This window comes from Molossus molossus, unplaced genomic scaffold (genome assembly GCF_014108415.1).
Source record: "Molossus molossus isolate mMolMol1 unplaced genomic scaffold, mMolMol1.p scaffold_m16_p_14, whole genome shotgun sequence".
Taxonomy (NCBI): domain Eukaryota; kingdom Metazoa; phylum Chordata; class Mammalia; order Chiroptera; family Molossidae; genus Molossus; species Molossus molossus.
This window is the reverse complement of record NW_023425349.1, coordinates 66102205-66115259: the sequence shown is the minus strand read 5'-3', so window position 1 is coordinate 66115259 and position 13055 is coordinate 66102205. Positions and strand designations below refer to the sequence as shown.

General features: G+C 33.7%; 1 protein-coding gene across 1 annotated transcript in view; it reads left to right on the top strand.

Annotated features, from left to right (window-relative positions):
• The window catches only part of ZDHHC21 (zinc finger DHHC-type palmitoyltransferase 21), a 95514-nt gene that overhangs the window by 50040 nt on the left and 32419 nt on the right, over positions 1-13055 (top strand). The window contains exons 5-6 of the mRNA XM_036261375.1: positions 5639-5750; positions 8853-8991. Coding sequence (XP_036117268.1) covers positions 5639-5750; positions 8853-8991 — 251 coding nt within the window. The remainder of the gene's footprint in view (positions 1-5638; positions 5751-8852; positions 8992-13055) is intronic.

Sequence of the window (13055 nt, the reverse complement as noted above, 5' to 3'; positions counted from 1 at the left end):
GGCTCTCTGTGCTTCTTGAACTTGAATGCCTTCTTTCTTCAGACAGTTAGGAAAGTTTTCTGTCACTATTTCTTTAAATATATTCTCTAACCCTTGCCCTTTTTCTTTCTCTTCGGGGATGCCTATGATGTGAATATTATTATGTTTCTAGTTGTCCCACAGTTCTCTTAAGCTATCTTCCTGTTTTTTAATTGATTTTTCCTTTTGGATGATTTTTTTCTACCCTGTGTTCTAATTCACTGATCCGGTCCTCAGCTTCCTCTACTCTGCTGGTTAGTCCTTCCAATGTGTTCTTAATTTCTGTTATGTCATTCTTCATTTCCACTTGGTTGGTTTTCAATGTTTCTATATCGTTACTCATGGTGCTGATGTCCTTAGTCATGCTGTTGATCTTCCTCAAAATCATGGCTCCGAATTCTACTTCTGATAATTTGCTTAACTGCATTTCATTGATCTCATCTTCAACAGAGTTCTCTTGTTCTTTCATTTGGGATTTGTTTCTTTGTTTCACCCTTCTGGCTATCTCAGTGGGTTTTGGAGCCTGCCAAATTTTCCCTGTGGGTGTTGGTGTTCTGCTGTTTGTGGCTCCCTCTACTGGGTTTGGATGAACCTGAGTGGGCCCACGTTAAACACATCTGTCAAGTCTTACTTTCCTGGGTAGATTTGCAAGCTCAGGAAAGGTTCTGTTTTCCTCTAGCTTTTTCCTGGTGGCTAGTAGTCTCAATTACTCAGTGCCTTGGAATGTAGCCCTGGTGTTCTGCGTAAGAGGATTTCCATAGTGGGGGATAGATGCTGGTTATTAATCTGTCTCAATTTGGATTTCTTTGCCTCACCTGGGAAAGGCTGATTCTCAGAGGTGGGGGCTGCTGCTTTTCCCCACAGCTCGGGGAAGGAGCACACTGTCCACTGTCCTTTGTGGCTGAAAATCAGCAAAATCTCTGAGTGTCCTCCAAATCCTGGGTGTCCCCACAGACTTCCAGCCCAGTCTGCCCTCCCTCTCCAGTAGCCCCCAGGTGAGTGGCTGTGGCTATTTTAGCGCTCTGTCCTGGCTCTCTGCACTGTGGAGTGGGCTTCGTCTTTATTCCCCAAGGGTGCTGCTCACAGCTAAGACTGTTGCTGTTCATGGGCTCCCAGCCCACCACCCTCTTGCGCCTCTGCAGATCCTACCAGTGTCCCTGGTTATATGGTCCTGTCCTGCTGCTTTTCTGTTGCTTTTTTCCGAGGATTTGTCTTTATTTTAGTTGTAATTCCCGTTTGGTCCTGGGAGATCGTCTGCATAGCTTCTATTCACTCCACCTCCACTTTTCACATCCTCTATGCCTATCTTGTGCGCAGCTGGGTCACACAGGCCTTCCTGGTGCCCCAGCACCCTGCAGGTCCCACAGGTAACTGGATCGCACTGTCCCTTTGGGGACCTGGCTATATGTCTATGTATGGGCTGCTGGGTCGCACTAGCCTCTCTGGTGCTTGAGCACCCCACAGGCCCCGTGGGTAACTAGATCATGCAGTCCCTGCTGGGTCGCACAGGCCTCTCTGTTGCTTAAGCACGCTGCAGGTCCTCTTGTAACTGGATGGCCCATCCCTGCTGGGTCACACTGGCCTCTCTGCTACATGCCTCTTTTTAAAAACAGAATTAAATTTAATATCTATATGACTCACCAAATATGAAGCAATTTTAATATAAGAGAATAGTCCATTTTCTCATGCCTAGATCCCCAGAATTTGATTTTATAAACTTCGGGCACGTACGTAAAATAGTCAAATGTAATTATTCAATGTCTATAGTATTCAAATTATTCACACACGTCTGAAATATAGAAATATTACTTTGTTGCTTTCAAATTTATGAAATGATTTAATTCAATATCCTAACTTTTAAAACAGCTTAATTAAGTATAATTCATATGATACATAATTTACCCACTTAAATTGTATACATTCATGACTTTTAGTATATCGACAGAGCTGTGCAACCATCACCACAATCAGTCTTAGAACATTTCATCATCAAGCTCTTTTTCAACTGGTAATTTTGACTTCACTGTTTTTTGTCATCACTAAAGCTACTTTTTGACATATTGTTGGAGAACAAAGTCTTCCTTCTAAGTTATGTATGTGTGTGTGTGTGTATAAATAAATAAATAAATATATATATATATATATATATATATATATATATATATATATATATATATCTTTAAATTTGTTTGATGCTGTTCCCTTGAAATTTAACCCAAGCTGAAGGGATGCATATGCTGTTAATGCTGAGGGTCATGTACTCACTCATAGTTTTGCCTTTTTCCTTCCTCTCATCCTTTTTAAAGGTGATTTGTAGGAGACTTACTGTCATTTATTTCTTACATTGGCAACCAGTTTTGTCAGGGAATCACTATTAAGACGTAAACCTTGTATTGATTCTGGTATTTTTAAATTATATATTTTTCTAAAACATTACTTTTTGATTTTTAAATGCAGTTTTTGAGAAAAGGCCCCCTAATATGTGAGTCTTTTAACATACTTAACAGAAAGCAATTCCTTCCTTTCTGATGGGATAAACAAAACAAAACAACACCTTGCTTTATATTCATTCATGCATTTACAGCATTAATAAGACCACATATTCAATAGTATGATGTTGTTTATAAATATTAAACAGAGCCTCAATGATTTATGGAGTTTGTCCTTTTTCCTTTGATTAGTTTTTATGTTTTGATTTTTCTTTAAAAACATATATCTGTGAGTTTTTAAATTTTTTTGTAGTTACCATAACTTAGCGATTAGATTTTCTGTCCTATAGGCTTTCATTTTCTATTTTCTATTATTAGATGGCTAGTACAAAAGTATTGTAGGCACTTATCAGACATCAGAATGTATGAGTCACCAAGATCCTATTTGGACATTAGTACACCCTGAAGAAAAGGAAAGAGAGAAGACTAAGAAATAATTTATAGATATTTAGGATAGGTTAAACTGGATGGATTTTTTTCTTGGTATACAAGGAAAAACATAGATGATACTTTAATTAAATTTCTAGATTTTTACAGTACATAGGTGTGTGCTTGTGCTCATGTATATGGGTGCAAATGAGTTTTCATAGTTATTTCTCATTTTAGATGCTTGTCTTGCATCTTACATTTTAGCTAGAGGGATGGCTCAAGCTCTTTTAAGAAACAAATTTATGGTCCAGACCATAATGCAGCAAACTCTTTACTTGGAAGATCAGATAAAATATTTTCAGCTTTCTGGATTATTCAGTCTCTGTCACTGTTTCTCAGCTCTATCATTCTAGGGTGGGCATAGTTTTGTTCAAATAAAACTTTATTAATGGACATTAAAATTTGATTTTCATGATTTTTACATCCCACAAATTATTATTAATATCAATAATTTAAAATTGTCAAAACTATTCTTAGCTCATGGATTACACAAAAATGTGTGCTGGCCTGGATTTTCCTGTGGACTGTAGTTTGCCAGCCTGTGGTCTAGACTACCGAAGTACAGATTATTTCTGACTATAGCCACATGCTCTCTTCTTTTCTGAGGATATCACATTTTACATTTGAACAAAGGAATTTTAGTCTCTAGCTAAAATTGCCAATAATGAATACACCATATTTATGTTTTAGGGATTGGTTTAAGAAGGTAAATGTTGTCTTTTAATGAAAATTGGCTCACTAAGGAAAATCTCTTTTTTGACTGTATTTTTTTTTTTTTTTTTATCCTCACCCGAGGACATTTTTCCATTTTTTGTACAGATGGAGTGGGAGGGAGAGAGAGGAAGGGAGAGAGAGTGAGAAACATCGACGTGAAGGGACACATCGAGTGGCTGCCACCCGCACGACCAACCAGGGCCGGGGACAAACTGCAACCGAGGTACATGCCCTTAGTGGGAACCGAACCTGGGTCTCTCTGGACCGCAGGCCGACGCTCTAACCTCTGAGCCAAACCGGCCAGGGCTTGACTGTATTTTTTAAAGTATGTGAATTCAGAGTTTTAGCATTAGAATGTTTGAGATTATCTAGTTAAATGGGGTGGGGGGAGTGATATGCTTGTGACATTGTGTTTTGCTGCATATGGATAAGTTGCCATTTTGCAGTTAAATAGTACTGGTTTAACTAAATTAAGCTTTAATAGTGTTGCTTTCTCACATGATATGTTTTCATTAAAAGAACTGAAATGAAAGTATTTATTTTAAAATGAGATTTTAAATGTAAAAGTTGATTTTTCAACTTTTATATTATTAGAACAAATTGTTTGATATAGATTTTTATTTATATTTTATTGATTTCTTCAGAGACATCTGTAGCAGAATGTGTTTCCAACGCTTCACTATATAAAATTCCAACATACTGATTTTACTCCTGGCCATTAAATTAAAATTGTGTATCTTTTTAGAAAATTGAATCCTACCTGCTATGTTCTCTTATTTATGTTTAGACTCATTTTTTTTAAATTTAAACTTTTTATTCTTTAGCAAACAAGCATTTAGTGACCATATACTGTATACTAGGGTAATACTTTGCTTATTCTAGTATTTACTCTGAATGTGGAGTTATGTTAATTTTACTATGCCAATACTTTTAGTGAGGTTAGAGTGTAGTTTAAAAATAAGTGATGGGAGGTTTAAGAATTTTGTAAAAGTAAAATTTTATTTCAACAAATATAAAGATTCCTTCTGTGTAATAAAAGTTGTTTCTTCTTGATAGATCACTATTCCATATAATTTTTATGGATCTGATTAGAATAATTTATAATGAAAACATTACTTTTCATTTCTGTAAACTTTATGTTTTTAAGTTTTAAATAAAAAATTATTTGTAGGCTCTTGGGCTAGAGGAAATTATTCTTGGTGGTAGGACTGAGTTTTGTAAAGAAATTTACTTCTATTAAATAGTAATTTTCTTGTAACTTTTTACTTCTGAAGCTGTTCTTATTTTTAATTGTTGAAAGTATTACAGATGTCCCCCATTTTTCTCCATTGACCCCTTCCTTCCCGCTCCCACACCCCTCCTGCCTTCCCCAGCTTAGAGTCCATTTTGATTGGTTGTGCATATACTGAAACTATTCTAATACCTCCTAAACTCATCTGAAATTCTTTTCCAAATCTCTCCCATAAACATTCCCCAATGAATTCAATAATATTAAAAAATAAAATGATTCGGGGATTGGGAATATAATCTGTTTCTCTAATGAGGTTATTGGATTGATTTTGATTTATTAATCCATGAAACCAAGACTCAGCATTATTCCTTTGTTAGAACCTTTAGAAACTAAAATTTCTAGAAATTAATTTGTTTAAATAAAATTGTTTTAATATAATAATTTGGTTGTATTTATGGTTTTGTCATTAAATTTTACATGTAGCAATATGTCAGAAACCCAAATACATTGTTTGATGTCCCTTAGTTTGACTATTAATATTGTTTTATTTTATAGTGTTTTAAATCAGAAACATAAAATCAGACACATATACAACAGATCAGCAACATTTATGGGAAACATTTATACTGGAGACTAGAAGAAAACTTTCTTAGACATATATATTGAAGACTTTCTATAAAATCTTCTAAACAGTTATTGCTAAATTTCAGCATTACTCATTTGCCTGTGTTAAATGGATTTTAATTTCTTTCTCTAGAAAGGGAGTTCTGGGAATTATGTAACAAGTGTAATTTGATGAGACCAAAGCGCTCCCATCACTGCAGCCGCTGTGGCCACTGCGTTAGGAGAATGGATCATCACTGTCCTTGGTAAGAAATGAATAATTCACTTTCAGAAAAAAAAACTAATGAAAAATAAATGGTAGTACTTAGCAGATTTAAAAGTTATATTAAGGTGATGTAGTTTAAAACATCTTTTAATAAGCATACAGTTTTTATATGGTTCTCTAAACTCCCAAAGTCATTTTTTTTCAGAGATCCTATCTTTTCTAACAAGAAAGTATTTGAGTAGGAAGCTAAGAATGAACAGGCACCCAAATATGCAAAAGAACTAAGGCGATTAGAGTAACTGAGGCATTGTATGTAAAGCATTTTATAGTATCTGAGACTTTGAAAGTACTTAAGTAATAGCTCTTATTGTTTCTATCCGTAATGAACCATATACATCTTATTGTTTATATTTCTCTTTCCATTTGTTTAAAGAATAACACATTTCAGGTACTCTGACCTCATTTCTCCTCATTTAAGCCTTTTTCAGCATTATGTATTTTAGGTATTAACATTACATACATGCTGCATGTGTGTGAGTGGTAATCAGCTATTTCTGCTGAACTGCCAACACTTTTGGTCAATAGGTGGCTCTCTTGTAATATTTAAAGAAAATGTTAGTTGAAAAATATGTTTTAAAACAAATGTTAGAATTCTGCATTGTATCTCATTTCAAAGCTGTCACAAAAATCTGACGAGATACTGTATTTAATTCTGTTTCTCTAGCATGGGATCTTGGTATAAATATTTAAACTGGTATAGTGTAGCACTTTATAATAAACATACCTATATACATCTGTACTTATGTTTGTGCATACATGTGTGCATATATACAAAATTAACTCTATCACAGGCTTGTTAAATTTATAACTGCATTTATCTAAAGTTGACTCAAGGGAAGAATTTATCTTTGCCTTATAATGTTAATCAATTTAGAGTTTGCTTATTTTTTGATAACTTGATAGCACAAGTTATTAACATGGTTTTAGTGGAAATTTGGGTTTTACTATAAACTGATAATTTAGATAGGAAGTACTTTTCTGAAATTAGGAAAAAAACATTTTAGATTAAAGCACTTTGTTACTATATATATTTCATCAATAGAATAGCATAGTGTATAACACATAGTTGGTCTTTTAAAATGTGCCTAGAATTTATGCAGATTAATCCTCAGGTATTTTCTGCAACTGAGTGATCTGTTTATAATTATAATAGTAATCGATTAATAAAAGCTGGCTAAATGAGTAAGTGGTAATCACACTGAAAAACTATTTTATGTACTTTTTAGAGCAAGATTTTTGATTAACTAAAATATAATAGGTGTTCATATACAGATGAAGATGGATACTTCCTTTTAGAATAATGCAGTAGTTTAAGCTTAAAAACATAAACAATGAATTAGGAAATATTTTGGTACTGTAGAGATTAGTGATATCATTTATTTACTTTTAGGGAATAAAGATGAACTCAGTGACAAAATAAAGTGATATTTAGCCTAAACTCTAAGATTGGGGTGAGTTCTTTGTTTCTAGGCCTCTTGCTTCCAATTTAGTCAACTTCTTAGATAATTGATGGGAAGAAGAATGGAAGTAGAAAGAGTTGTAGGATGGAAAGGCGGTAGACCAGGGCCTAAATGGGTTTAGGGATTTTCATGATTGAATTGCCTAATAGAGCCTTGTTGAGATACTCAGAGTGAGGGAGATTATACAGTGTAAATTGGAAGAAAGAAGAATTTTTGTTATTTTCAGAAACTGCATTGTTCTAATTGCCTAACAGCTTTAGATATGGAGGTTAGTTCTTAGATCACCATAAGATTTTCTCTATTTGTGGATCTGATCACTATTTCTATGTAGTATAATTATTACCAAAGGAACTCTTACATGTATAGACTGAGTATGTTAAGTGTTTCTTAAAGCTCTCTGGATAAGAAGAAGGCTATTATCATAACAGTTATTTCTTGAATTTGGGGGGACAGGAAGGATAAGTCTTCTTTTAAGCAGTATCTGTTGAAGAGTATTCTTTTTTTTTTTTTTTTTATCCTCACCCGGACATTTATTTTTCATTTTTTGCACAGATAGAGTGGGAGGGAGAGAGAGGAAGAGAGAGAGAGAGAGAAACATCGACGTGAAAGGGACACATCGAGTGGCTGCCACCCGCACGACCAACCAGGGCCGGGGACAAACTGCAACCGAGGTACATGCCCTTAGCGGGAACCGAACCCGGGTCTCTCCGGACCGCAGGCCGATGCTCTAACCGCTGAGCCAAACTGACCAGGGCTGAAGAGTATTCTTAAGTGAATACATAAAAACACTTTTCTGATAGCCCTGCTTGTGAATAACAAAACACAGCATGAGCTCTTAAGTCTAAGAAATGCCTCTGCAAGATTTTCTGTTCAGTTCTATATCTGATTTTAAAAATTATTTAACAACACACTTTTAAAACAACAGTTTAAGTTAGGAATTGAACCTGTTTTATATATGTATAACAACCTTTGGAACCATTAATCATTTAGCTTGCATTAGCTTTGAAATTTTTGGGATTATGACATTAATCATTTTTCCTAGTTATGGTTCACTATTGTATGGCTGGAAATGTAGCTCTAAGAATCTGTAAATAGTTTTGGATATGTATTTATTTATGGCAGTCAAGTATAGTTTTTAAAAGTAAGAAAAATTGTGAATGCATAGCAGTTATGTCAGAATGGCAGGTTTAAATTATTTTACTTCATGTCATTGAAATTGCTCTCCAAGCTAGAGTGGAAGAGCAATGTATGTATAGAAGAGGGTTCTTGTTCTGTTGGCCACTGACCAACTGTACATCGCTGGCAAGTTTAACTCCTTTGTTCCTGTTCTCACATCAGTGGAGCAAGGAGACTGCCATCTGCTCTTCCTGCCTCGCTGGGTGGTAGTAAGTTGAAAGGTGATCATACACGTGGACATCCTTTGTAAAGTGGAAAGTGCTTTACAGATGTGAAGTGGAATATTTATATTATATCTTTTTCTATGCACTGTTTGCTTTTAGGTTTGAGTGACTGTAGTGTATCTCCATGAAGTTAAGCATATAGGAAGTTCTTTGTGTTTATTTTTAGTTTTACCAATCTGAAATTAACATCTTATTAAAGTAAAAAAAAATTTTTTTTTTCAGGATTAACAATTGTGTTGGTGAAGATAATCATTGGCTCTTTCTGCAGTTGTGTTTCTACACTGAACTTCTTACTTGCTACGCACTGATGTTTTCTTTCTGCCACTATTATTACTTTCTTCCACTAAAAAAGCGTAACTTGGTAAGAAATGTTTATATCCACTAATGTTAGAGCAGCTGTAGCATACAGTTATCAGCGTGGTTCCTTTAAGTGGTTCCTTTAAGATTGAAAACAAAAGTAACAAAAAATATACCCCAAATTAATGGATTTTAAAATATATTGAGATTAAAAAGGTAAACCCTAATCAGACATTCCCATTTGATCAAATCCATTTATGATTATTAGTGTTGAATGACTTTCTTTAAAAAGCAACATACCACCCTGGCTAGTGTGGCTTGGCAATTAGAGTGTTGGCCCATGGACTAAAGGGTTGCCGGTTAGATTCCCAGTCAAGGGTACATACTTTGATTGGAGGTTCTATCCCCAGCCCTGGTTAGGGTTTTGCCGGAGGCAACCAATCTTTGTTTCTATCTATGGGTATTTTGTGCATGCTAGTAGTGTAGTTTTAGGAATGTTTCATTTTATTTATAGAATAATTTCTGATATGATTGGTACTATATTTAGAATATGTAAAAGGTTGTACATAATTCCCAAGAGTAACTTGTTTCAGCTAATTGAGCCTAATAAGAAAAACATTACAATAAAATTGCCCAGTAAGATTAAGGTCAAGATTTTTTAAACAGTGAAAGAAAAAATGTACTGACGTTAATAAAAAGCTAATAGATGTTCTCTAGGAGGGAATGCATTGTGTTATCTTGGAGGAATTGGAGAAACTATGGGCCTTGGGTTAATTAGACCCTCCACCTATTTTTTTTTAAATGTATTTATTTTATTGATGAGAAAGAGAGAGATATCAATCAGTTGCCTCCCACATGCGCCCTGGTCAGGGATCAAACCTGCAACCTGAATATGTGCCCTGAACAAGAATGGAACTTGTGACCTTTCAGTAGTGTATAGGATGATGCTCCAACCAACTGAGCCACACTGGCCAGGGCAACTATCTAGATTTTTATATTGCATTTGCCAACCCCTGGTAGTGAAATGATCTTGTCCTAATAAACAGACATACCTGGGATTAATGCCTGGCTTTTCTTCTTATATGCATGACCTTTGACATATTGTTTAACCTTCCTGGATTGCAATGACTTCTTCTGAAAAATGTGAATAATCATGATATTAAATAAGATAACCCATGTAAAAGTACCTGGTTTATAATAGACCTTCAATTTATGTTACTTTGATTGTACTGAAAGCTCTCAGAAGGAAGGAACAATTTATCTTTGGCCTGGTTTTATGAAAATTGTACAGACTTTAAAAACATTACTAGGAAATTATCATAGACTTAAAGAAATTCCAATACTCAAATAAGAATGAAGTGGTAATAAGGATTAGACATTTGAAATTACAAAATATAATTTTCTCTCCAAATGAAATACAGAAATTCTGGAAAAATTACTACTAGCAATTGATATTTTTTAATGGAAAAACTGATTATAGGTGATAATATTTGAATACTTAGAAATATATATTATATATTTATATGTATTTTGGATGTCAACAGAAGACTAGCAGCATAGTAAAAGTTTATTAAGAGATTAAAAATCTAGATGAAAATTGAGTGTAAATTAGGTTTTAAAAGTTCAAACCAGATTTTCCTTAGAGCAATCAATTGTAGAAGCAATACAGATTATTTTTAATTATTAAAAAATCATAATGTTATCCAGTAGGCTTATCAAATAAAAATAAAATAATTAGGTAGCATGCTGGTTGTAAATAAGTGCCTTAAGTAATAAGCAATAAGTTATAAATAGTTCCAGGGACCTGACAGAGTCATTCCAGTAGTGCTGAGCAGTTGTTGTTTTAGCCCAAGTCTTATAGTATCCTTATTGTATTAAGTAGGATGCTTTCATAATTACCTTCGTATTAAAGATAATGAAATTGAAACCCACAGAGGTTATGTTACGACATTTCCAAAATCACATTGTGGAATCTGGTATGTTTTAACTTTGTTTATGATACATTCTCTGAATGAATGTGGTGATTCATGTATTATCAAGTTAGGTATATGGAGAACGTTATCATATGTTGCTCAATATAGGAAAAGACAATTTTGTTTGACTATTTTAAATTCATAAAAGTGGAATGTTTATTTTTAGTGTTTCTAACCTACTTAAGTTTACTAGAATAAATCTAAATTCTAGGACCAGAATTATAATTAAGCTTAGAGAAAACATTTTATAATTTATATATCCCCAAATATTTCAAGGATCTTGAGGCAAACCAGATGTTCAATAGGCACTTAGTATTCATTGAAATAAATTCTAGTCATTTAATTGATTTAGATGTTGATAATTTGAAGCTATATTACTAGTTGCATACAATCTTAGAATTCTAGTATCTTTCTGGATTGGATGGATTAACTCTTGTATCACTATAAATTACACCTCTTTGTCTGTAGTAAAGATTCTTTCCTTAAAGTATTTTTTTTTCTTTTATTAATTTGCTACATCAGCTTTATTTTGGTTAGTATATTTATAGTATATCTTTTTTCTTTTTTTTTTATCCTCACACGAGGACATTTTCCCTTTTTTTTTTGTTCAGATAGAGTGGGAGGGGGAGAGAGAGACAGAGAAAGAGAGAGAAACATCGATGTGAAAGGGACACATTGAGTGGCTGCCACCCGCACGACCCAACCAGGGCCAGGGACAAACTGCAACCGAGGTACCGTGCCCTTAGCGGGAACCGAACCCGGGTCTCTCTGGACCTCAGGCCGACACTCTAACCGCTGAACCAAACCGGTCAGGGCTCATCGTATATCTTTTTCTCTCTTTTTACTTTCAGTCTTTCTCAGTTGTGATGTTATTTCATTTTTTAAAAATCTAATGTGATAATCTTTGTCTTCTAATTAGAATACTTAGTCCATTTTTATTTAGGGTAATTTATATTAATTCTATCATCTTAGTACTTATTTTATGTTTGACTCATCTGTTTTTGTTTTTTTGTTTCCATTTTACTCCCTTTTTTATGCCTGCTTTGGAATTTTCAATTTTAAAAAATCCCATTTATCCCTTCTGATAGCTCTTATTTATTTTTCATTCTTCTTTTAATGAAAACATTCTTCCTTGATTTTTTGAAGTTTAATGTTAGTACTTTGATCATTGCCCAAATAAATGCAGTGGCCTTAGAACACTTCCTATCATTATCATTTTTGCTGTTGTGGGGTACAAAATAAATGTAGAACTAAACGACATGATAAGACATTATTATTGTTGTTGTTGTTTATATATTATGTGTTATAGTGCATGTTATTTGAAGTCAGTTTTCATTTAGAGTTATCCAGATATCAAAGCTTTTCCTAGTTCTTCATGTCTTTATAAATATCTAACTTCTTTCTAGGGATATTTTTTTCTATCTATTGGTGAAAATTTTCTGGAACAAATTTTTCTAGTTTGGGTTCACCTGAAAATGTCTTTATTTCTTGTTCATTTTGAAGGATTTATTTCCTTGGAGTAGAATTATAGCATGGAGTTATTTCCTGTTATTAAAGGTGTTATTCCATTGTTTCATGGTTTCCATCATTTTGTTGTAAAGTAAGTTGTTAGTCTTAATGTTACTTCATTGAAATAATGTATCTTTTCTTTGGCTGCTTTTATGATTTAGTTAAATAGTTAATTATTTAAACTTTATTGAGGCATAATTGACCTATAAAAATGTAAATATTTAAATTGTACCTAATGGTGAATTGATACACATGTATATTGTGAAAGGATTTCTTCATTTATTTAATTAAAACATCCAAATATATCTCCTTTTTTGTATGTGAGAACATTTAAGTTCAACTCCCTTAGCAAATTTTAATTATACAATACAGTGTTATGAACTATGGTCATCATGTTTTACATTGTATCCTCAGACCTTATTCATCTTATAGCTAAAGTTTATACTACCCTTTGAACAATCTCTCCCTATTTCCTGCAACCCCAGCCCCTAGAAACCACTTTACTTTCTGTTCCTATGAATTTGAACTTTTAAAAAAAATTTTTAAATTCCACATATAAGTGATGCCATGCAGTATTTGTCTTTGTCTGGCAGATTTCACTTAGTCTATATATTGTCATCAGGTGCATCGGTGTTGCAAATGTTCC